At 38.2% G+C, this 26,450-nt stretch overlaps 2 protein-coding genes across 2 annotated transcripts in view; one reads left to right on the top strand and one right to left on the bottom strand.

Moving 5' to 3' along the window:
• Positions 1-13,504, bottom strand: part of LMBRD2 (LMBR1 domain containing 2) — a 60,592-nt gene extending 47,088 nt beyond the window's left edge. The window contains exon 1 of the mRNA XM_044664353.1: positions 13,422-13,504. The gene's annotated coding sequence lies outside the window, so the exon portion shown is untranslated. The remainder of the gene's footprint in view (positions 1-13,421) is intronic.
• Positions 13,505-14,127: 623 nt separating this feature from the next.
• Positions 14,128-26,450, top strand: part of SKP2 (S-phase kinase associated protein 2) — a 31,296-nt gene continuing 18,973 nt past the window's right edge. The window contains exons 1-2 of the mRNA XM_044657779.1: positions 14,128-14,135; positions 14,612-14,871. Of these exons, the coding sequence (XP_044513714.1) occupies positions 14,128-14,135; positions 14,612-14,871 (268 nt within the window). The remainder of the gene's footprint in view (positions 14,136-14,611; positions 14,872-26,450) is intronic.

Below are 26,450 nucleotides of genomic sequence, written 5' to 3'. Positions count from 1 at the left end.
TTACATCCATGATCTTATTTGATACTCACAGGAAGTCTAGGAATGGAAGGCAGTAACTAATCTTACTTTTTTGGAGGTAGCATGGTACAGTGGAAAGAATGTTGGGATTTAGGAGGTTAAGAGAACCCTGGGTTTGAATCCTGTTTCAATACTTATCATATGACTTTGGGCAAATCCCTTAAGCTCTGAACTTCAGTTTTCTCACCAGTAAAATAGGGTTTTACTATTAATGTCTACAACTATAAGATTGTTGTGAGGTTGGATGAGATAAAGCACGTAAAGCATTATAAAATACTATGTAAAATCAGATATTAAAAATCATATATAATATAAAATCAAGAGTTGCTGCCTTTATATGGGTAAAGAGCAATAACAGTTCCCAAAAGTACTGCAAATTATTAACAACCATATGAAAGGTTATTCTGGATCACCAAAAAAAAAAAATCTGAAATTTCAGTTCATACTTAGCAAATAAGCAAAGATGATAAAGGATGGGAATAACCTAAGTGAAAAGTTATGGAAAGACAGAAGGACTAATATACTTTTGGAGGAGCTTTGCATTGATTCAGTCATTCTGAAAACCAATTTAGAAAGATGCTAAGAAAGTGGCTAGAATGTCCACACGCTTTGACCCAAAGATCCCACTGCTGAAAATATACCCTAAAAATTCAAGGAAAAAAACATTCAATATTCACAAAAACATTTTACAGCAGCATTTACAAAAGGCTGCTTAACTGTAAAAATTAATCAAGACTCTAGAAAAATGGATGGGGAAATGCACCTCCTAAAAGGAGACACTGGAGGTCCAGGGTTGCTGGGGAGGCAATCAAACCTAGAAGTCACTAAAGTAAAGACAAAAGGCTAGAGTAAAACTTGAATTTAAAAACCTTAAGTATACATTAAAAACTCAGCTAATAAATAACATCTGATTTTGACATTAAGAAAGAAAATCTTTTTCAAAATAGGTATCATAAACACTTTCTACTGAACAAAGCAAGCTTCAGGTTTTTTTAACTTAAAAGTTACTATTTCCCTTTGGTACTGTCATGGTTAAAAACATACAAAGTTAATCTCTCCTCTAATTTTACCACCCCACAAAGTGTATCAGTGACTTCATGTCTGAGTTAAAGATCAGTCAGATACTAAATTCCTGGAGAAAAAAAAAATGGCTTATGGCCCAGAGGCTGGTTATGGGATAAGGTAATTAGAGGGATATAAGAATGAGATGTTACTTATTAGCAGCACAGTGTCTTAAAAGTACCCATAGAGAATAAGAATAATGAGGATTACTGGCTCACTGTGCTGGGGAGTGGGTGGCACTGGAAAGGATGGCAAAGGATGAAATATCTCCCTGAAACCAGTTTTCTGTGAATAGCAAAAAGTGTAAAGTGAGAGATAAAGAGATCTAGGATGATGGGGAATTGATAAAGGGGAATAAAATCTGAGATTCTGAAGGTACCATAGAAAGGGAGATCAAAGATGGATGAAGGAGAGGGGATAGAGTTAACTAGACAAGGATGAAAAGTAGTAGGTAGAAGAACTCTACTGCCAGCAATCTGAATCAGATGGACTGGGACCCAGAAATAGAAATGAGTTATTCATAGGTCAGAGTAAATTGATCAGAGTATTTGACTGATAGGTAAGTAGCTGGGAAGGTCAAGTACTAAAAAGATGGCAATAATTACTTGTCTGTCCCTCTCAGTCACATCCATATAAGGGTCTAGGAGGGAGTTGTGAGGATCACTGGTAAGAGCTGTCAGCATGGATGGTGTGAAAAAGGCCCCTAATTCTGTGAGAGGCAGTCCCTTTACTCTGTCCCACACCACAGCTGTCCTCAACGGCTAAAGCAAATACAGTGGCTGCAAAGATGAAGGCCATTCTTCTCTCCTCAGTAACTTGGGGCCCTTCTCTCAAGCATTATGTAGGGAAGGAGGAAAGGGCAGGTACTAGTCACAGTTTCCATCTCCTGGGAAGGTAGAGTAGGTGCTCCTTCCATATTTGGATAGCTGGCAAAGATATTTAGGAAATCTAAATGAAGAAGTCTCTGATTCCAGCTGGCCTATAACTTCACTATTCCATCTTTCCATCATGAACCCTATGAAAGGCTGGTGGTGGGGTAGGTGTGCTGCCTCTCTCCTAAGGAGCTGTGACTTTATGCTCCTTTGAAATTTCTTCCAAGGGCTTGGTTCCTTTTAGGGTCACAGATGCCATTTCCTCCTAGACAATTCATTCCCTCTCCATTTTCTTCTTGGACATGGGCAGAGTCCTCAGATAGTAGAAATGGCAGTCATTTTAAAGAGAGTATTCTGTATTTTGTAGATCCCAAAACACAAGAGAATATGAGTTTCTGCTTTGGGGCAAACTAATTCCCTGAGTCTTCTAAGCAAAGCCATTTCCTGACCAAATCCAGGAACTTTTCCAAGGTTTGGTAAACTTTCATCATTGCATTCTGAACAATGAAAAAAAGCAGAAAAGGAGCCTGTATCTTTTCCCTCTCCCTGAGTGACACAAGGTGGAGTTTGAATCTGACAAATTAATTATCTCCAAAAACAAGAATGTTACAATGACAAATACTCCTAAAACAATAAAGGAAAAATAATAACTGAAGGAAAGAAACTTGATTAGGTAAGTGCTACTACTAGAAGGTAGGGTAACTCACAAGACTCAAGAGGATAAGAGAACATTGTTTGACTGTGATCTTTAAGATTCCTTCTTCTTTTAGCACTCTATAAACCTATGGATAGGGAAAGGAGACACACCCAGAAAGGGGATTCAGAATTATCATCCAAAAAAATGTGTTTCATGATGGAGGATAAGTCATATCCCCTAAAACTATATTTTTGTTTTGAAGGAAAGTCATATGAAAGAGCCTTCCTAATTTAAGTCTTAAAATTCAAGCCTTCCAAAATCTTTAATTTCTGTATATAAACTTTATTCAGACATGGAATGCTAAGTGGGCCAAAATTTAAAGGAAAATAGTTATCTGGGTTAAGACTATGATACAGATAATTAATATCCCCTAAAACCTCTTTCAGGTCTAAACTACTTAAATTGACATGTGCATGTGCAGACAATCCTTTTATGGCCTTAAACATTGCAAATCCTCTAATAACTATTTCTGATATATTGTCAGGGCCTACATTTTCCTCATAAAAGGAAATATCGGGCAGCTGGGTAGCTCAGTGGATTGAGAACCAGGCCTAGAGACAGGAGGTCCTAGGTTCAAATCCGGCCTCAGACACTTCCCAGCTGTGTGACCCTGGGCAAGTAACTTGACCCCCATTACCTACCCTTACCAATCTTCCACCTATAAGTCAATACACAGAAGTTAAGGGTTTAAAAAATTAAAAAAAAAAAAAAAGGAAATATCACTCTTTATAAATAAGTTTTCTTTAGAAGAAGAATATAGAAGAATTCATAGAAGAATATGATCTTATAAGAATATTACCCCAAACTGTATCAAATTCTAAGATAAAGGGGAAAAAAAATCACTTGAAGAGTAAAAAATGTAGAATGACTCCTTGTCATTATAATTCTCTTCTATAATTAGCATAAATTCTCTTTTTAAAAAATTACCTTCCTTTACCACTTATAATTCTTTCAAATATCAAAAAAGTATCTCTGCATTGTCTCTTCAGTTTTTTTCTATTGATCTTCGTTTTGTATTCTTAAAACAAAAAGGAAATTACATTCTCTTGGTATGTTGTATATCACCCATAATTATTTTTATTTGCTTATCACAAAAATATCCAGTATGTTTTTTAAACATCTGAAAAATTAGTCATCAAAAACTTAATTGTTACTGGCTTCATGTAACTACTTAACAAAATTTCAAAATTCAAATTCTGAGAAGTTGGTTATGTTTTATATCATCCTAATAGTCACTTTGGTTGAGAACTCATTATATTTATGTGATGTTTCAATCTTCTCTCAGTATCAATTATGCTGACCAATTAACAGCTAGGGTACAATATTTTCTTTCTGATATTCAATCTAAACTAAGATGATGACAGTTAAATTGGGACTAAAAATTGTAGGGACTAAGTTATTAGGTTTTCAGTATTAAATAAGAAAAATTTCATGAGCTTTAGGTCTGAAAATGAAGAAAGGGCTAGAGAAAAAGTATGTCCACATGCTTGGTTATCCTTTTTTACCAGAAAGTACTAAAGCAGAGGTATCAAACTCACAGCAAGCAACTCTCAAGAGGAATCCTAACTAAAATAAAAGGAAGTTGAGAAATGTTTAGCAAATATATACATATACACATCTATATAATACAAAATAGAAGTGAATCTGTGGTTTTCTAGGTCAATGAATTCTAGTCACTACATTTTTAATTTTCATTGATAATGTCCCTAGGCTCCTTAATAAGTCAAATAGACAGATGCTGGTTTTAAATTTTTTTTATTGGTATCTTGTTTTATGTTACTTTACTTTCCAAATATATCCATACTCTTTCCCCTACCCAGTAGGTCATATCTTATAGCAAATAAAAAAAAAAGGAACAAAAAACAAAAAAGTAGTTCATCAAAATTTAAATCAACTTTCTGACTATATATGCAATATTCACACCCAGAATTCTCTACCTCTACAAAAATAAATGGGGAAAAGATGGAAGGAATGAAGGAAAGGAGGAGGGAGGGAGGGAGGGGAAGGAGAAGGAGAAAGGGAGGGAGGGAGGGAGGAAGGGAAAAAGGAAGAAAGGAAGAGAGGGAAAAAGCAAGGGACAGAGGAAGAAAAGGAAAAAGGAGGAAGGCAAGAAGGCAGGAAAGGCTCTGCAAGGAGCTGAGAGAGGTTAAGTGGTATGCCAAGGGCCATGATGGTGAACCTATGGCATGCATGCCCCAAATGGCACACAGAGTGCTCTCTGTGGGCATGTGCCACCCCTTCCCACCACCAATGCTCATTACTAGAAAGGCAGAGGGACTCAGGCAGAGCTGTTCCCTTTCCCTTCTTCCACCATGCCTGACTGACATTTTTTCACATCACCTGCCCCTCTGCCCAGCAGCCCAATGGCAGAGCTGGAGGGGAGCGGAGTGCTCAGGCCACTCCTCTCTCCTTCTTCATCTATACTGAGGACATTCCTTGCTTCACCCACCCCTCCACTCAGCAGCCTAAGGGGAGAGCTTTCTCCCTCTCCAGTGTGGGGTAAAGGGAGAGGGGGGAGGCAGGGCAGGACATGAGGTCTCTAAAAGGTTTGCCATCATTGGCCTAGGAAGTCACAGAGCCAGTATGTGTGTGGAGGTGGGGATGGAAGGAGGAAAGAGTGAAGAGGAAAGGAGAATTTAATCCAGATGCTCCTATCTCCCAAAAGCAGGCTCTCTTTCTACTACCCCAAGCATTTCAAACATAATCATAAAAAACTGAAAACTTAACTGATAAAAATTGGTGACTAATCAATTAAAAGGTTCAATTTTTTAATATGTGTTTTTAAATTATAATCTAAACTAAACCTTGATGTTTGATCTAAATTAGATCTTAATGTCAAGAGCAATTTTCTTTTCAGGTACATTAGCCCAAGTTAGTCCTTTAGGCATGACAAGTATAATAAAATGAAAGATATGAATATTTGGTACATTTCACAAGTACACAGAGATTTTATTAGCTAGATTGGGTTTATTATTATATTATGCCAGAACATTTGGCAAAATGCATTACCTTTCTCTTGAAATATTAAACAGATTGATTATAATAACCTTTGGTGGAAAAATGACAAAATCTTAATCAATATACCTTTCTTCATCTCTGAAATATTTCTTCACACTTACTGCTAAAGTGATATTCCTAAAGCACAGTTTTGAATCATTCTACTGCTGGGCTACAGAATATTCAGTGGATCCTCTTTTTGACTTTAGACTAAAATACAAACTCCCAGATTTAAAATTGAAAGCCTTTCTCAATTCAGTTCCATCCTATCTTTCAAAGCTAATGACATTCTTCATTTTGGCCAAACTGGCCAAAGCTCCCTTCAGAGCACAACTCCAGGACTACCAGCAAGAAAAGGTCCTAGCAGATTTCTCAAGTTTATAAGTACCCAACCTCATCCCAGAAATTACTTAGAACAGTAATTATTTATCTGTTTTCAAGTGGTTCCCCACTCCCCAGATCTCAACAGAATGTAAATCAACTCCATAAAGTCAGAGAGGGTCATTTTTATTTTGTACAACCAGTCCCCAACAAAGAGCTTAGAATATCTAAAGTGCTTCATGAATGCTAATTAAGTAGATATACATTAGAAGAGAGGTAGCTTTGATATTAAGATTAGAAAGACTGGCAAACACAGACATGTCTAGGTCTCTTCCAGGCTCAGTTAAAATCAGGAAGCAGCTTTACTTCTTTTCACTGGCTCAGAGCAGTTCTCCAAATAAACTCCATGGTAAGGGTGCACTGGTGGAAGAAGCTTCCTCACTGTAGTAACCCCTCTTCTAAGTCTCTTAAAAGCACTTCAAGCTGGGTTTAACACAAATATTACTAACATCTTAGGAGGTGAAAAGGGCCTTAAAGTTCATTTAGTCCAGCCTCCATATCCCTCTTCTGCAACAATCCCAAAATATGGTCATCTGGACTCTGCCTGAATATCCTTCAGACATTTATTTTTTATAGGGCAGAGTCCAGGACAAGTCCTTAAAATCTGTTCAGCCTCTTCATCCGTAAAAAGTGGAAGTAATAGCACCTACCAAAAAAAGGTGTTGTGAGAAACAAAGAGGATAATATGTAAAGTATTTTACAAACCTTAAAGGATCATATAAATGTTAGGCTTTTTAACTATATTGACAGCACACTACCTGGCAAAAAGTAGTCATAATTATTCTCATTTTATAACTGAAAAATTATTCAATACTATTATGAAAGTCTGAAAGTTTAGGCAGTAGACCCCACTTATGCTCCTTCTACCTTTGCAAATCTTAGCCCAATTTGAATTCAAGGCTCTAAGGTCTTGTGTAAAAGGTGACACTAACCCAAAAGACATGTATATATAAATGTGTTTATAAAGATATACAATTTAAATTATATCTAAATTTAATCCTAATTTTTTCCATTAAATTGAAGCTAAGGAATTATGGAAATGTTTGTCTAATATGTCAAAAGACTCCTGTTGGAAATAATCTGGACTGTTACATTATTTACATTTTCTTGTATTTCAAATATTTGTCATTTAAGTAGGAAAATGCGTAAGGATAGTCCCAGCACTTGCCAAATTTATTGTTATTTTTTAACCTAAATGTAAGGCCTGGGACTGGCTCAATGGATGGACAGCTAGGCCTAGAGACATGAGATCCAGTGTTCATATTTGGCCTTACCTAGCTATGTGACTGTGCAATTCACTTACCCCCAATTGCCTAGCTCTTATTGCTCTTCTGCCATGAAGCCAAAACTTAGAATCAATGCTAAAACAAAAGATAAGGGTTTAAAAAAAAGAAAAAGAAATTCATAACTGTAAGCTCTTATATTTTTAATTAAAATATTGATTTTTTTTCACATGGCCATAATTTCTTTCAGTATCCTGTCCCCAGGGAGCCATCCCCACAACAAATACTTTCTAAGGGGAAAAAAAAGACAAAAAAAATTATTGAATACACTTAAGAAAGTGTGAAAGTATATATATATGCACAGTACACCTCAGTTATGTTCCTTCCATCTCTGCAAAAAAGAGGGAAAGGGTTATCTTCTCAAAACTCTTCTTTGGAGCAATTAAAACTGACATTTATCCCTGTTAAGCCTCATTTTATAAATTACAGCATAGTCAATCTTTTGATATCCTGATTCTGTCATTCAAAGTGGTAGCTATCCTTTGAGACTTCAAGATATCATATAGACCCAAATGAATATTTCCCATTTTTCAATGATTAATTCTGATTAGAGATTTTACTTGAAAAATAATTTAGTAAATCAAAAGATAATAAGATCTATTCAATCATTTGCCCCATGTAAATTAAGTAACATACTTGGAAAGCCACAGGAAGCAGAAAGCCCTCTAAAGTGACTTTAACTCTAAATCAAAATATATAGCAGTTTGGCAGATATGTTTCAATAACCAGAAAGTCTTATGCCAGGCACAGTCTAAGTGCTTCACAATGTGTATTACCTTGTTTGATCTTCACACAGCCATGGGAGGCAAATTATATAATTATCCCTATTTTATAAATGAAGAAACTGTAACCTGACCAAGGTCACATGGCTAGTATCTGGGGTCACATTTAAACTCAGGTCTTTCTAACTCTAGGCCCAGCACTTTCTCCACTGCACCATCATCTGCCCTGTGCTAGGTGCTGGTACACAAATATAAAAGTAAGAAAAGATCCTGTCCTCAAGGAGGGGAGGATGTTAACATGTTCATACTTTAGTAAATAACAAGTTTGTTGTTTTTTTTTATACATATATATTGGTATACTGGGTTAGTTAAAGGCTTCAATATAGAGGTTACTCTTGAGCTGAGGAGAAGTGATTCAAAGGCAGAGGGAAGAGGGAAAGCATCCTAAGCATAGAGAGTAGCATGTTTAAATGGCTATTGCTCCATTTTTCAAAGAGAACTAATGAAATCTCAAAGAAGGAAGTCATTCTTGGAGACAGGTCAGTTCAAATGGATATCTACAGTCATATGATGATTTGTGGGGGAAATTTAGACTAAGGGTAAAGTTTGAAGTCACTTAACACGTTACCTAGATCAGATTAAACCTACCCAATCACTGGTAATACTCCTGCTAAATCAGATAAAAATGTAACTGAGATGTTTGACAGAATAAATAAAAATATAATAAAGCAGATAACATTTTAAAACTAAGTACAGATTACTGATCTCTACATACACAAATATTCAACAATTTCCTATGTGGAGAGGCATGTGGCCTTAGAGTTGGGATGACTAAGGTTCAAGTCTATCTTCTGACACATGCTGACTATACAATCCTGAGCAAATCTCTTTTTCCAAAGAAACTACCATTACAAATAGCAGAATAGCTATTGCTCTGTATTGGTATATGGAAATCCTTATCTCATTAATATCAAAGTTCCAAATAAATAATTGTAATCATTTAGTATAAATTATAAAGTATAACTGAGAATTCAAATTATAAGACTAAGAGCCATTCCTCAACAGACAAATAGTCAAAGGATACAAATAGGTAGTTTTCAAAGGAAGAAATCCAACCTATCACTGATTACATGAGGGGAAAAAACTCTATATCAATAGTAGAGAAATGCAAATTAATGTAACCACAAATTCAAGCTGGCCTATCAAACTGGCAGATAACAGAAGAGGAAAATAATAAAACACTGGAGGGGATATAGGAAATCAAGTATATTAATACACTGTCAGTGGAATTGTGAATTGGTCCAGCCATTACAGAAAATAATTTTAAAATATGTACCCAAAATTATGAAAAAGTGCATTCCTATTGACCTAGCTATGCCATTACTAGGCCTATGCTCCAAAGGAATGCAAGAGGAAAAGGACCTCTACGAACAAAAATATTGATGGCAGCTCTATTTGTGGGAGCCAAAAACTGAAAACTGTCCTACCATTGTGCAATGGCTTAATAAATAGTGGAATATGAAAGAAACAGAATATTATTTTGATGAAATTTTAAAATGGGACAGTTCCAGAAGAAACTGGAAAGACCTCTATCAAATGATATAGAACAAAGAGTGAAGAATTAGGAAAACAATTTTCCCAATATAAAAATGATAGAAGAAAAAACAACTTTGGAAAGCATTTAGAAATCTGATGGGCACAATGATAAAGAAGTCCAAAAAAAAATTTAAACATTTCCTGACTGATAATATAAATAAAATGCTGAAGACATACAGTTTCAGACAAAGTAAGAATTTATTTTAAAGGACTCCAGCTGTTGTGACGAAGGCTTTATTTTATTAGGTTTTTCTTTCCTTAATTTGATCAATGGGAATAGAGAAGGGGAATGAGAAAGATTAATAAAGAAGAAAATTACAGCATTTTATAACAAAAAATGAACTAAAAGAATTCTTTCTTCCATTTAAACCCATTTCTCTTGTTCAATCTTCTAGGAAAAAAACTAAAACAAATTGACTGGTAATCTTTGCCTGAAAACTCTTCAAGAAAAACATTAAATAACCCACTATTTGTTTAATCTATCGACTGTCTTGAGTAACTCATTTTAAAAATGAATGAAAAAAAAGACTCATTTAAAAAGCATTTTAGCTGGGGGCCTAAAAGCTAAAGGCATCTCAAAAGGCCAAACCAAAATAACTACGAAAAAGAATAAAATAGTTATGACTACAAAAAAGAATAAAATAATTATCCAGATGCTAGAATGTTCTACAGATTAGTAGAATTTAGATTATAATTTGGACAGTATGTGTAAGTAAAGTAGAATGGCAAGGCAAGCCAATTTTAATTAAACATGCTCTCTATAAAGCACATTAATCTTCATAATTAGTTATAAATATCAACCAAGGAGGTCCCACCAATTTTGAGAATGTTTTATAACTAACAAAAGATAAGGGATTCTTTCTGGAATACATACTTTGCTTAAGCACCCAAAATTTCTGGCTATACATCACTGTCCTTACCATTTATCTACATGCTAATCAAATAACATCAATAATTTTACCTCTGTAAAAAACAATATAGAATATAAAAGAATGACATCCTTGTTTTTGGCTTATACAGGGAAGGGGAAGTGTTTGGGACCTGTGATTTCACTGTTATAGAGAACTTCCACTAAAACGAAGATGCCTAGGGCACTCAAAGATAAAGTGACTTGTCCAGGGTCAGTCAGTATTTGTATGCATTTGGACAGATGTACTCCAACTCAGGTTTGCCTGACTAAGGTCAGCTCTCTCTACCCACTAACTCCACAATCTTGGCTTGGCAGCAGAGTTAAATTCTATTAAAATGAATTCTCATCGGACTTGATTTTTTTGATTCTATTATAATCCCTATATTTCCATAACTTATTTCATTTGTGGTCAGCTGTAAGCCCTAGTTCTTAGTCTATCATGTCTGTGCTCTGCCATTTGTATCCCTATGACCTATTTGGTTTCGTCCCTCAAATACCACTATACATGTTGCAGTAGGATGAAGTCCAAAAGAGACATGTGTTTCATTTACCATCACTTTGAATTCTATTTCAAGCTTCCAAGAGGTCAGTAAACCCCTGCTCAAATGGCATCCAATATAAAAAGCACATGATTAACTTACACTCATCTAGATGATTAATAAATAGCCCAATAATTCTCGTCATAGAAATAAGATTCATATCTCTGCCTAAATGAAAAATGAGGTTTTATGTAAGTGAGAATTTTTTTAAAAACCCTAAAATTTATCAAAGATCTATATTACTCAGAAAATGCTAAATCTATGTCAGCAGCAATTAAAACTTGAGATCAGAAACCTGATGGGCTAGTGGCTCCAAGTTTAAAATAGATAAATATTATTAAGGTTTTAGGTAACACTTTTTAACTTTCTTTCTATTTTAGAAACAATACTGTGTATTGGTTCCAAGGCAGAAGAGTATTAAGAGCCAGGCAATGAGGGATAAGTGACTTGCCCAGAGTCACAAAGATAGGAAGAGTCTGAGGTTATATTTGAGCCCAGGACCTTCTGTCTCTAGACCTGGCTGCCAATCCAGAGTCACCTAACTGTCCTCTTAACACTTTCAATAATTTAAACTGAAAAAAATAAAACAATGGCTCAGGACTAATTATAATGAATAATAAATTACCCCACATAAAGCAAAATTAGGCATTCTGGTATATCAGTGTAATAAATGCTGATAATGCTGACTGCAAAACACCTGTTCTGCTATTTCCAGACTTTGTTCTCTAGGGCTGTCATTCAAAATCTTTAAACCAAAAGTTTTCTAATGGGAGTCATCTACTAATCAGAATATCAGCATACCTTTTAAATAAAAGAAGTTTCACAATCTGAACATGGGACTGGATGAGTAAAAGCTGTTCTTAGTTTATAAATTTAGAATTTTATACCTTACACTAAACATAAATTCGACAAAAAAAAAAATACTAGTTTACATGTAGTAAAGAGAAAACCAGGTATCAAGATGGATAATGACAAAGATCAGCAATGAACCTTTACAGATGCTTTCCCTTATCTCAAGTTTTTATGACCACCTAAAATTATTTAATAATCAATAATTTGAAAAATGAAAGAAAAGGAAATGGAGAAAGAAAAAATGACTTGCATTTAGATGGGTATATGTTTTCTTGGACCCCAGTTTACTTTTCATAAAGAATATGTTTAATTGTTCACTGAAAGGTTTTCCCCCCCAGTGGAGTGTAGAAAGAGAAATCAATATTTTGGGCCAACCACATTAAAAAAAGGGGCGGACGAAACGTTTCTCCATAACAAAGTTAATTGCTAGAGAGAACAAAGGTATTCTACTTAATATGCACTTATACCATATATAATATATACTTAATGTAATAATTTAGTGAACTATGCAGATGTAGACTGCATCTGCTGTTCTTTAGTTTAAAAAAGACAAAATTCAACAAATATATGTCGTCGCTATGATTGACAATCGTTCAAGCACCTTTTGTTTCCCTGCCACAACAACAATTTATTTTCACTGTTAACAAGCACTATAACCTTAAGGATCAGGAATCCCCCTTCTCTAAAAGGTAAAAGTCCTACCCCACCATCCATCCATCCAGCTATCCATCAATCTGTCCATGCATCCACAAAGAACAGGACTAAACATAAAATCAGTAACAAACAAATATCTGGGAACGAGGAAGTTTAATTCTACGAATAGTTATTTCTTTCAGCTTTCCATTTTTCCGAAGAACCAGAAGAAGGACCCACAGCTCAATCAGTAAATACCGCAAGATTGAGAGGTCCGCCCATAGGAGTACGGGGAGGGTAAGGGGCGCCTTTATAAACCTTTTCCTTTACCATCCGAGCTGAAAAGTGTCCTCCCGGACCTATTCCCTGGGCGCACCCGCCCAAAGCCGCAGGTATTCGGACTGTCCAGGGCTAGGATGGCGCACCGTCATTCCGGCAGAATGCAGGCCGGCTTTGGGCCCCTCACCACCCTCCAGGACTCGGCCTTACGCCAGGGAGTCCGCAGCTCGGTGGGTCGCGGCCGCCGGATGGGACCTGGGCAAATTTGATGGCAAGTGCAATTGCGAGAAAAGGTGAAGCCCTGTCTCTAATCCCCTCCCTTGGTAAGCGAGCTCTGGGGCCCTGTGTCTCCTCACCCCCACCCCCGGGGCTGGGGTGATGGTGGCGGCCGCGGCGGCGAGATGCTTCTCGGGGTACGCTCGGGAACTGAGTCCCGCCCCCGCCCACTGCTGAAGAGACCCTCAGCCCCAGCCGCCCCCTCTTCGCGAGCCAGATCCCCCCGGGGGCGCGCAGCGGCCATGTCCCGGCCAGCGCCCCGGGGAAGGCAGCGAAGTGCCCAGGGCCCCCGCCTGCGACTTACCCGATCGACTATTCCCCTCAGCAGGCACGGTGGGCCCCCGAGCTCGTCATCCCCGCCTCGGCCGTCGCCCTCTCCGCCTTCCCGGAGCCCCAGGCTCACTGTCCCCCTCCTGGGGCTCCGCGGGCTAACGGGCAGAAGGACCGCGAGGACCCGCCGGAGCCTCCTCCGCCGCCTCGGGATGAGCACGGAGCGGGAATGCCGAAGAAACGGAGGAACACCGGCTGCCTTCAAGCCGGTGACATTTCTTGGCCGGCCCTTTTCTTCCTTTCCGCTTCCTCATACATACGTCACCACTCTTCCCTGGCCCTCCAGGCGTCCCGCCCCGCAAGGGCTTCTGGGTTATTGTAGGCGGGGCGGGGGCGGGAGAATTGGTGCTAAGGAGCGCGCAAGAAATAGCAAAACTGGAAAGAAGGGGCGGGTGCGGACCGATGGTTCTGCAGGAGGAAGGACCAGGGGATTGGTAGTTCGGTTACTACATATCCCAGAAGGCCGCGCGCCTTTCCTGAGGCCGCCTACCAGGAGAGAGAAAAGGTTCCGCGCGCGGGTTGAATGGAACGTTACCCTCTTCAGTCCGGATAGGACTGCGGGGCGGGGTGGTGCTGGTGGTGCTACTTGTCTTGGACTAGACGCGGGAATCCTGGAGACCGCAAGCTGAGCAATTAATGCAAGGACTTAAAACCCCCTACTCTGCTCAGGCTAGTTCACCATGCACAGGTAAACAAAACCCTTTAGGGATATGAACTGTGGATGTACAGAGGAGGAGAATGTGAGTGCCATGCATTTCATTATCTTTTTAGCTATCTCCTCTGGTTTGCTTTGGGTCATTGTGTGTTTGCTAATGGGAATCTTTCGCCTCGTGGCTTTAGAAGATTTTATTTGGCCTCTCTGGCTGGGCTCCGGTATTAATGTTTTAAATTACCTGAATGCCCCGTTCCCTTTTTCTAATGAGGAAAGCCGTTTTTGATAAATGCATTTGTAGCCCAACTTACCAGCTTTTGCCTCCTTCTCCCTTTGCTCTTCCCCCCTCCCCCGCCCTTAAGAAAGAATCACCTTTCGAATCCACATAAATAGAGTTATCTACATACAATAGGAGGCTTTAGTGTCCTTGCGTTTTTTATTTAGCTTGGATGCCTCAGTTTTGGGAGATGCTAATGAAGGCTGTGAGGATGCAACTTGTCCATTTCCTGCAGGAAACACCTCCAGGAGATTCCCGATTCCAGCAGCAATGTTAATATCACCTTCACGTGGGGATGGGATCTTAACAAGACTTCAGATTTGCTTTCCGGAATGGGGGTCGCAGTTCTGGAGAAGGAAAAGGTGGACAGTGAAAACATCCCCCAGGAGCTGCTCTTAACCCAAGGCCCTGCTCCAAAAAAACAGAAGGTGAAAGCGAAGGAAAAGGACTTTGTCATTGCTCGCAGGCCGAGGCAATCCAGAGAGAACGGTTCAGGTATGTTCTGGGGCAGAGAGATATAAGTCCATAAATAACTGAAAGGTCCCCTTTTTACTGCAAAATTGTTCCAAGAGGTAATGGAAAGACTTTAGGGCTGACTATTAAACAGCAAGTCATAGGTTGAGAGATGGAAGTGGTCCATCCAGTCCAACCCCTTCCCCCCCTTCCCCAGCTTCATTTCACAGATGTAGAAACTGGAGCCCTACACAAGATGAGGTCTTAAGGCAATAGAATCAGGGCTTGAACCTACGTCTTCAGATTCCAAATTCAGCTCACTTTCCAGGTATATTTTCAGATCATAATATTCAAGATCATTTAATTATTTGCTATAGTGGGAGAGTTTGGGTTCCGTTATAACATGTATTTTATGACCTGTGGCTAGTCACAGTACTTAACTTCTGTTGGTTAAAGGTTGTTCCTCACAATTAGTTTCCTAAACTGACAATCCAGACAAAGAATAAATGCTTGCTTTAATTAGTGCCATTCGGTCTTGGACAGGAACATATATGTATTCTGGTCGTGATTTATTTGAAAATATATCTGGTAATTTCACTAGATCAAACTAAGAATTTTAACAGGCAGAAATGAATGCATAAATTATGATGGAAAAGGACTTGTAAGATGAAGATCTTATAGATTCATGCTTTGGTTTATAATGTATAATATTGCTCTGTACCTACACCTAGGGCTTTTCTTATAGTTGACACTTCTCTTTGGAGATAATTGGTCATTAAATTGGCACCTTTTGGCCATTAAGAAAGCTAGACTTAGACTGGGGTGAGAGAATTACTAAGTATTAATTGGATTAAGTGATATAGAGTGCCTAGCCTAGAGTCACTTTAAACCTCTTGACCTCAAAATGAGCTGGAGAAGGAAGTGGCAAAACCACTCCAGAATCTTTGCCAAGAAAACACCTAATGAGTTCCTTGAAGTTTGGGACCAAAAGGATGAACTGCTACCAGCTAAATGGACCTTTTAGGATCCCACAGACTTAGTCCCCGAGGGCATGAGGCTTTATAATTCTTAATGGGGCAGTTTTTTGAACACCTGACCTAAAGACTAGAACACTCTTTTCTTCTGTTCAAATACTGCCCAGATACATCCTGGCCTTGTGACCCTGGGCAAGTTACTTAATTCTGTTTGCCTCAGTTCCTCATCTGTAAAATGAGCTAAAGAAATGGCAATCCACTCTAGTATCTTTGTAGAAGAGTCAGACAAAAGGACAACTGAACCCCTTTGAGCTAGATAAGCTAGGACCCCTATTTGTTTACTCCCCTGGGGCCAGAAGTTAAGTATGTATTCTAGGAGAAATAGAGGGAGGGGTTGAGTCTTTGGGAAGGTGATGGCTTGTAGGTTATCTTTTCTCGGCCATTCTTCTTTTGGTATCTGCCTTTCTATTCATTTCTACCACTGTTTTGGGCCGCCAGCTATTCAAGCCACCAGTGTCTGAGATACATGGTGAAACTGCTACCTAAGCAATCTCTTAGATTTTCTAGGTGGTTAGACTGGCTGGTATTAAGTGTTCTCTAACTCCAAACCAGCTATAATTGGGAGAACTGAAGTAAACTCCCAACTGATAATGGTCAGGGTCAAGGAGAGGCTCACATGACTGAAAACAACTAAACAAAACCCTAAAAAAGCTTTTCCTTACCTTCTCTTGCTCCATTTCTTCCCCTTGCCAAAAGTAATCCTCAACCAAAGTATTCTATTTCTTACCACCCTTCTCCTTGCAGTCTGTCCTCTTTTCTATTGAAAGTACTTTCTGAGGTTACCATTGACCTCCTAATTACCAAACACAATGACTAACATTTGACAGATTCACTCCTGGATGCACTTCCTCAACCCCTCAGGTTGGTATTAATCAGGATTCTGGACCTAGCTGCCCCAGTATATACTGTCTCTCCCTTGGTGATCTATTCCTCCTAGAACTTCATGTACAACTCCCATCCAGATAACTTGCAGATCAGTATCTTAAGCCCTGGCCTCCCTTTTGAATGTTGCCTACTTAGAAAACATCTCCACTTTGATCTTCTACCAGCACCCAAAATCCAGTAGCCCCTAGAGACCTGCTTCCCATTCCAGGAATGGAATGTGTCCCTTGCTCCAGGCATTTTGTCCTCCTTGTGCCCTGTTCTTGTTTGGAACTGCTCTTCTCTGTTCTCCCTCCTCTACCTTTTCACTTCTAAACCTCTGGCTTTGTTATATTCAAAACGTCTGCATTTTCTTTTACTCTTCCTTAGCCCACATAGCTAATGAGTCAACAAGTATGATAGATAGATAGATAGATAGATAGATAGATAGATAGATAGATAGATAGATAGATAGATAGATAGATAGATTTTAATAGTTAGTATTCATCCTAGTAATGAAAGTAAGATTAAGTGCTGGAGGCAGAGGCCAGTTAAGGATTAAGATTATATGACTTGCTAGAATTAAGAAATAGGAATGTCTCATACACACCTCTATTTGGGGGCTGAGATTTAAAGAAAGGAAAGCTGCATAAAACAGGAACAAGGCCAGGAGGTAGCATGGTACAGTAAAGAGTCTTAGGCTAGGTTCAGATTTCACCACTGTGCAAGTCCCTTAATATCCCTGGGCCTCAGTTTCCTCATCTATAAAATGAACTGGAGAAGGAAATGGGAAACACTCCAATATCTTTGCCAAGAAAACCCCAGATAGGGTCACAATCAGACATGACTGAAATAATTGGATAATAAAATTGTTGTTTGCTTCCACAATACTGTCCCCAAATTATCCCTGTCATCTAATCACTTCTCTCGGTTCCCATTGACATCAAAGAAGAAATTATCCCCCCAGTGGTTAGTTGAAGTAGCTTCCTAACAGTTTATCCTCTTATCTTTCATATTGTTTCCAAATGAATCTTCCCTAGATGGGGAAGGTCATGTTCAGATATCATGTATCAAATCAAAGCACAAACTCCTTCCCCATGCATTGAAGACTCTCATGAATCAGGCCCCACTCTCCTATTCCAAGAATGGAACCTATACCTTGCTCCAGTCAAACCTCCTCCATGTGCACACACACACAACACACATTAACCCATGTTCTTCCCTGTGACTGGTATGCTCTCGCACCCTCCTTTTATCTGTTCCTCACAACTTTTTATTTTTTTTATTTCCTCACAACTCAAATGCTATCTTTCCTGGAAGTCTTCCCTGATCCCCTTTTCTCAGCCTTGTTCCCCCAGAGCTTGTTAAGTAAGGCCTTTAATGAAGATTGTTGAATGGAATATTCTTCAAGTATCAAATCTAATTGGGGCCACAAGATATGTGAAAATACAAGTGCTGAATGAGTGGTGCAGACTCCCAAAAGGCCTAGGATTCTAGTGCAGAGTGATCTCCTTGAGCTATGTGTTTGTTCATAGGTGACAGATATCAGAGAAGAAATGAGGTCAGAGCTAAGCCAGTGTCCCAAAGGCATATGTTATGGACCAGTTAGATTATGAACCTTTTTTGTTGTTGTTGTTAGTGACCTATTGTCTAGCCTCTAAACAAAAACATAAGTCTGGAGAAAACCGACAATAATAATCAGATATTTAGAGCATTCATGAAATTATTTTTAATAATTTTCCTTCCAAAAGAAAAAATGGTTACATTTAATAAGTAATATCAGACACTTAGCACTAAGAATTTTTTAATAATCATAGGAGGGAGATACTGTGTAGGTACTATTATCCTTACTTTACAAATGAGGAAATTGAGGTGCAGGGGGTTTTGAATGTTTTATAAATAGACAGTAAGTGTTGGGAATGAGATGGAAACCCAGATCTAGCACTTCCTTGCTAATAAGCTGCTTCCAAAAGAAGGAATGTCCTGGTAAATTAAAATATTAGAATGGGAAAGTTGAAAAGTGATAATTTCTCATTTTGTCTTCTTCCTTGGTTGTTTTCCAGAGGTGGTGGAAGAGGAAAAGGACCAAAAGAGATGATGTATGAGAGAATTAATATGGAAAGATGAGGAGCAGGGATGATGCATGATGGATGGGGAAGCATTTTGTAAGCACTTCGAGGATCTCTGGCATCACTGTGGGTACTTCCTTAGGAGAACAGACATGGTGGAATGAAGGGAGAGGGAGTGATAGGGATGATAGCATAGCATTCCAAGAATTAACAGTCACAAAAATATTAGAATCTCTTTCATTGGAAGAGATTAAAGGGGTCAAATGGGCCCTTTTTCTTTTTTTTTTTTTAACATTTATTAATATTTATTTTTTAGAAAAGTTAGCATGGTTACATAGTTCATGCTCTTACTTTCCCCTCTACCCCTGAGCCCCCCACCCACCCACGGCTGATGCGTATTTCCACTGGTTTTAACATGTGTCCTTGATCAAGACCTATTTCCAAATTGTTGATACTTGCATTGGTGTGGTAGTTTCGAGTCTACATCCCCAATCATGTCCTCCTCAACCCATGTGTCCAAGCAATTGTTTTTCTTCTTTTTCCACAACTGTAGTTCTTCCTCTGAATGTGGGTAGCATTCTTTTCCATAAATCCTTCAGAATTATCCTGGGTCGTTTCACTGCTGCTAATACAGAAGGCTATTACATTCTATTTTACCACAGTGTATTGGTCTCTGTGTACATTGTTCTTCTGGCTCTGCTCCTTTCACTCTGCATCAATTCCTGGAGGTCTTTCCAGTTCACATGGAATTCCTCCAGTTTATTATTCCTTTCAGCACAATAGTATTCCATCACCAGCATATACCACAATTTGTTCAGACATTCCCCATTTGAAGGACATACCCTCATTTTCCAGTTTTTTGCCACCACAAAAAGCGCAGCTATAAATATTTTCATACAAGGCTGTTTATCTATGATCTCTTTGGAGTACAAACCCAACAATGGTATGGCTGGATCAAAGGGCAGGCATTCTTTTATAGCCCTTTGAGCATAGTTCCAAATTGCCAGCCAGAATGGTTGGATCAGTTCACAACTCCACCAGCAATGCATTAATGTCCCAGTTTTGCCACATCCCCTCCAGCATTCATTACTCTCCCCTTCTCTCATTTTAACCAATCTGCTAGGTATGAGGTGATACCTCAGAGTTGTTTTGATTTGCATTTCTCTAATTATTAGAGATTTAGAACACTTTCTCTTGTGCTTATTGATACTTTTGATTTCTTTATCTGAAAATTGCCTATTCATGTCTCTTGCCCATTTATCAATTGGGGAATGGCTTGATTTTTTACAATTGGTTTAACTCCTTGTATATTTGAGTAATTAGACCCCTGTCAGAGTTTTTTGTTATAAAGATTTTTTTCCCAGTTTGTTGTTTCCTTTCTGATTTTGGCTACATTGTTTTTGTTTGTACAAAAGCTTTTTAGTTTGATATAATCAAAATCATTTATTTTACATTTTGTAATTTTCTCTAACTCTTGCTTGGTTTTAAAATCTTTCCTTTCCCAGAGATCTGACAAGTAAACTATTCTATGTTCACCTCACTGATTTATAGTTTCCCTCTTTATATTCAAGTCATTCACCCATTCTGAATTTAACTTTGTGTAGAGTGTGAGATGTTGATCTAAACCTAATCTCTCCCATATTGTTTTCCAAATTTCCCAACAGTTTTTGTCAAATAGTGGATTTTTGTCCCAAAAGTTGGGCTCTTTGGGTTTATCATACTGTCTTGCTTATGTCACTTACCCCAAGTCTATTCCACTGATGCTCCCTTCTGTCTCTTAGCCAGTACCATACCCTTTTGATGACTGCTGTTTTATAGTACAGTTTAATATCTGGTACTGCTAGGCCCCCTTTCTTCACATTTTTTCCCATTATTTCCCTTGATATTCTTAATCTTTTGTTATTCCAGATGAACTTTGTTATAGTTTTCTCTAATTCAGTAAAAAAAGTTTTTTGGTAGTTTGATAGGTATGGCTCTAAATAGGTAAATTAATTTGGGTAGAATGCTCATTTTTTTTATGTTAGCTCGTCCTACCCATGAGCAATCAATGTTTTTCCAATTGTTTAGATCTAGTTTTAATTGTTTGGAAAGTGTTTTGTAGTTGTTTTCGTATAATTCCTGTGTTTGTTTTGGTAGATAGATTCCTAAGTATTTTATATTGTCTGGGGTGATTTTAAATGGTGTTTCTCTTTCTACCTCTCGCTGGTGTGATGTGTTGAAAATATAGAGAAATGCTGATGATTTATGTGCATTTATTTTGTATCCTGCAACTTTGCTAAAGTTGTTGATTATTTCTACAAGCTTCTTAGTTGATTCTCCAGGATTTTTTAAGTAGACCATTGTAAGAGGGAGATTTTAAGTATTTTATAGGTATATATTTAAAGTGTCGCCACCAGGAATCAACAATTCAGATTGATTCCATAATTAAAATAGACCCAAGTCAGGATTGGGATTAAGGTAGTTTATTTACAATTAGGAAGGTAAAAGGTAGGGAAATAAGGAGAGGGAGAGGCTAGTCCAGGCCTGTAGAGGCCTGGACAGAGAGAGAGGGTTAAAAGGATAATTAAACTAGGCTACAAGCCACAAGGCCTTAGCAATCAGAGAGGCAAGAGCCTACTTAAGGTAGAGTTTGGAAAGGACGCCCAAGATAGGCCAAGGAAGTCAGCCTAACTTACTCATGTGACCATTCAGAGTGGAAGCAGCCTGAGGTCTCAGCTGAGAACCTTCAGCACCAATTTCAAAGCAAGAACTGCCCCAACAGGAAGTAACCAACATACTTGAAGAGATAGTGTCTCTCGTCATTTCCTGCGGGTCCACCTCTAATTCAAGTGGACAAAGGGCAGTCCCTTGTTCTTGATTTGTTACCTATTGTCACCTGTGGGTAACTCATCTCCCCTCCCCACTAAGGGAGGTGGGGATGACATCATCTTGGGTAAGTAGAGTTTTAACTATGAATGGGCCAGAGCTAATTCCATTTACACACCATCATATCATCTGCAAAGAGTGATAGCTTAGTCTCTTCCTAGCCTATTTTGATACCTTCAATTTCTTTTTCTTCTCTAATTGCTACTACTAGTGTTTCTAGTACAATGTTAAATAATAGAGGTGATAATGGGCATCCTTATTTCACTCCTGATCTTATTGGGAAGTCTTCTAATTTATCCCCATTGCATATGATGTTTGTTGATGGTTTTAGGTATATACTGTTTATTATTTTTAGGAAAGGTCCTTCTATTCCTATACTTTCCAGGGTTTTTAATAGAAATAGGTGCTGTATTTTGTCAAAGGCTTTTTCAGCATCTATTGAGATAATCATGTGGTTTTTGTTTCTTAGACTGTTGATATGGTCAATTATGTGACTGGTTTTCCTGATGTTGAACCATCCTTGCATTCCTGGTATAAATCCCACCTGATCATGGTGGATGATCTTAATTACTTGCTAGAGTCTCTTTGCTAGTATTCTATTTAAGATTTTTGCATCTATGTTCATTAGGGAGATTGATCTATAACTGTCTTTGTCTGTTTTTGTTCTACCTGGCTTTAGAATCAGTACCATATTTGTGTCATAAAAGGAATTTGGTAGGACTCCTTCTTTGCTTATTATATCAAATAATTTGTATAGTATTGTGATTAGTTGCTCTTTGGATGTCTGATAGAATTCACTTGTGAATCCATCAGGCCCTGGCAATTTTTTCTTAGGGAGTTCTTTGATAGCTTGTTTAATTTCTTTTTCTGATATGGGATTATTTAGGTATTCTATTTCTTCTGCTGTTAATCTAGGCAGTTTATATTTTTGTAAATATTCATCCGTATCTCCTAAATTGTTATATTTATTGTCATATAATTGAGAGAAATAGTTTTTAATGATTGCCTTAATTTCCCCTTCATTAGAGGTGAGGTCTCCCTTTTCATCTTTGATACTATCAATTTGGTTTTCTTCTTTCCTTTTTTTTATTAGATTGACCAGTACTTTGTCTATTTTATCTGTTTTTTCAAAATACCAGCTTCTAGTCTTATTTATTAATTCAATAGTTCTTTTACTTTCAAATGTATTAATTTCTCCCTTGGTTTTTAGTATTTCTAATTTAGTTTTCATCTGGGGGTTTTTAATTTGCTCGCTTTCTAGTTTTTTGAGTTGCATGCCCAACTCATCAATCTCTGCCCTCCTTAATTTGTTAATATATGCACTCAAGGATATAAATTTCCCCCTGAGTACTACCTTGGCTGCATCCCACAGATTTTGGTAGGATATCTCATCATTGTCATTCTCTTCAATGAAATTGATGGTTGTTTCTATGATTTCTTCTTTGACTAATTGGTTTTGGAGAATCATGTTGTTTAATTTCCAATTGGTTTTTGATTTGCCTGTCCAGGTGCCCTTACTAATTATTATTTTTATTGCATTATGATCTAAGAATGTTGCATTTATTATTTCTGCTCTTTTGCATTTGTTTGCAATGTTTCTATGCCGTATTACATGGTCGATCTTTGTGAATGTACCATGTGCAGCTGAAAAGAAGGTGTATTCCTTTTTGTCCCTATTTATTTTTCTCCCCGTATCAATTAAATCTAATTTTTCTAGGACTTCATTCACCTCTCTTACCTTTTTCTTATTTATTTTTCGGTTTGATTTATCTAGATCTGAAAGAGGAATATTTAGATCTCTCACTATTACGGTTTTCCTATCTATTTCCTTCTTGAGCTCTGCCAGTTTCTCCTTTATGAATTTGGATGCTATGCCACCTCATATATGTTTCTTGTAGACATCATATGGTAGGATTTTGGTTTCTAATCCACTCTGCTATTTTCTTCCTTTTTATGGGCGAGTTCATCCCATTCACATTCAGAGTTATAATTATCAGTTGTGTATTCGCTGACATTTTGGTATCCTCTCCTTGTTCCACCCCTTCTTCTTAAACTATTTCCTTTTAAACCAGTGGTTTGCTTTATGCAAGTAACCCTTGTCCCCTCCCTTGATTCCTCTGGATTTGTTTTTGTCTTCTTGAGGAGTCCTATATATTTCGGTTAGGAGAGGTTAAGCAGCTGCTTTTTACTCTGCTGCCATCTTAACCAGGAAATCCAAATGGGCCCTTTTTCAAGAGGATCCTCAACAATTAACCTTTCAGCCTTGTGCTACCATAGCAAGTTGTTCACTGAAAGAGACCTGCATTTGGAGTCAAAGACAACCTGGTTTAGAATTCGGGCTCTGCCACTTAATACTTGGAGTGAGTCCCCTCAGCTCTCTTGCATCTCAGTTTCTTTATCTGTAAAAGGAGGTGGTTTGAATAGATGCTGTTTCTATCATTAAATATATAATCCTGTGGGCTCAAGAGTTGGAGATCTCCCTACCCACTAAGGCAACCCAATCTACTTTTGAGTAATCTAATCCTTAGGAAGTTTTTTCATCTATGAAGCCCAAATCTTTCATCCATTGCCCTAAGACTAGCCTCTGGAGCCAGATAAAACTGTCAGTTAAGATATAGTCATTCAGCACTTATTCCATTCCATGCACTGTGCTGAAGAGCTAGGGATACAAGAGGCAAAAGATATTCCCTTGCCTGAAGGACCTCCCAGTTGGATGGAGCAGATAATAAGCAAACAAATAATGTACAAACAAGCTAAATACAGGATAAAGAGGAAAAAATTAAGAGGGGAACACACTGGAATTAAACAGTCTAATTCTTTCATATGACCAACTTTTAGATACTTGAAGATATCACTTTGTTGTTCAGTCCTGTCAGACTCTTTGTGACCCCATTTGGGGTTTTCTTGAGTTGTTTGCAATATCTTTTTCCAGCTCATTTTATAGATAAAATTGAGTCAAACAGGTTTAAATGACTTTATCCAGGGTCACACAGCTAGGAAGTGTCTGAAGCCAGATTCTAACTCAAGCCTTCCGGACTCCAGCCCTCTATCCAGTATATGACCTAACTAACCCACTTAGCACATAATAGGTACTTTAAAAATGCTTCCTCTCTCCCTCCATTCCTCTTTTCTTTTCTCTTTCTTCCCTTCTTGAACTCAGTGGCCCCTGAGGAGAACTACCAAGGAACACTATTTTTTAAAACATCTTTTATTATTTATTTTTTTGTTTAAGTATTTTTCCATGGTTGCATGATTCATGTTCTTTCCCTTCCCCCTCCTAGAGCTGACAAGTAATTCCACTGAGTTGTATATGTATTATCACTCAATATCTATTTCCATATTATTCATTTTTGTAATGATCTTTTAAAATCCCAAACCCATATCCAATACCCATATAAAAAAGCAAAAAATCAAATATTTTCCTTCTGCGTTTCTACTCCCACAGTTCTTTTTCTCTATGCGAATAGCCTTCTTTCTGATAAGTCCCTTAGAATTGTCCTGGATCATTTGCATTGCTATCAACAGCAAAGTTTATTACATGATCATCAATGTTTCATTCTGTACACTGTTCTCCTGGTTCTCATCACTCTGCATCAGTTCATGGAGGTCTTTCCAGCTCATATGGAAATCAAGCAGTTTATCATTCCTCATTACACAATAGTATTTCATCATAAGGAACACTTTAAAAAGTCAAGGCAATACTGGGTCATCATAACAGGTAGTTTTTCTGTGGATGAGTTTATAGATGAACATGAGGAAACATTCCATTCCATTCTATTCCTCATTAGTGATGAGGAAACTCAGCCTGTGTACCAGGCAGCAGCCCTTACATAATACAGGCTGGCCCTGCTGAGGGAGGTGTTAACCAGCTGCCCCGTGATGTTTCTTTACCTGCTGAAAAGAGCCCGGGGCCAAGTCATTACCTTGTTTAAAGAAGCTGAGTCCCTTGGAATTCTACAGACGTCCTTTGTGAAATGATTAAAAACCTAGTGCTAGAAGGAACCTCAGGCATCGTCTAGTTTAACTCCCCCACTTTATTAGATAAGGAAACTGAGACTCAGGAGGGGTGAAGGGACTTACCCAATGTCACACTGGTTGTCAGCATTAGAAGTGGCATTTGAACCCAAATCTTAGCACTCCTGAGCCAGCGTTTTCTGTTTTCACTGAAGCAATTTTCACAAACTGCTTCTCATCTCTTCATTGTAGTGAAATAAAAACTCCTTGTATAGGGCAGCGAGGTGGCTCAGTAGATAGTGTCAGACCTGGACATGGAAGGTTCTCTCTTTAAATGTGACCTCAGACACAACCCTGGACAAGACACCTAACCCCAATTCCCTAGCCCTTATGACTCTTCTGCCTTGGAACCTATACTTAGTATCAATTCTATATGGGTTTAATAAAAAGCAAAAAAAAACTACACGTTCAGAAAAAGATACGCCCCCAACCAAGACAAGCTCTCACTGATCTTCAGTGAGTTGTATGGGACATTCACTTTGGGTGAGGGAGAGAAATGGAGTCATATATGTGTGGGAGAGAGCTTATTTCATCCACAGGTGTTCATAATCCTGATTATACACCCAGCTCTTTTAAACAGGGATGAGCACAAGGTAATGGGCACCATTTGTCTGTCAGGTTGGCTGACTCGTGAGCTGTGGCTATTCAAATTACCCAGGATTTGAGCCTTCAGTAGAATGAAACTCTCACCAGACTATTCTTTTCTCACCAGTCCAATTTGACCAGAAGGGGGTAAAGGTAGAGAGGAACCAGATTGTGGAGGGCATTAAATACCCAT

The sequence above is a fragment of the Gracilinanus agilis genome, chromosome 1 (genome assembly GCF_016433145.1).
Source record: "Gracilinanus agilis isolate LMUSP501 chromosome 1, AgileGrace, whole genome shotgun sequence".
NCBI classification, from domain to species: Eukaryota; Metazoa; Chordata; class Mammalia; order Didelphimorphia; family Didelphidae; genus Gracilinanus; species Gracilinanus agilis.
This window is presented reverse-complemented; position numbering and strand designations above follow the sequence as displayed.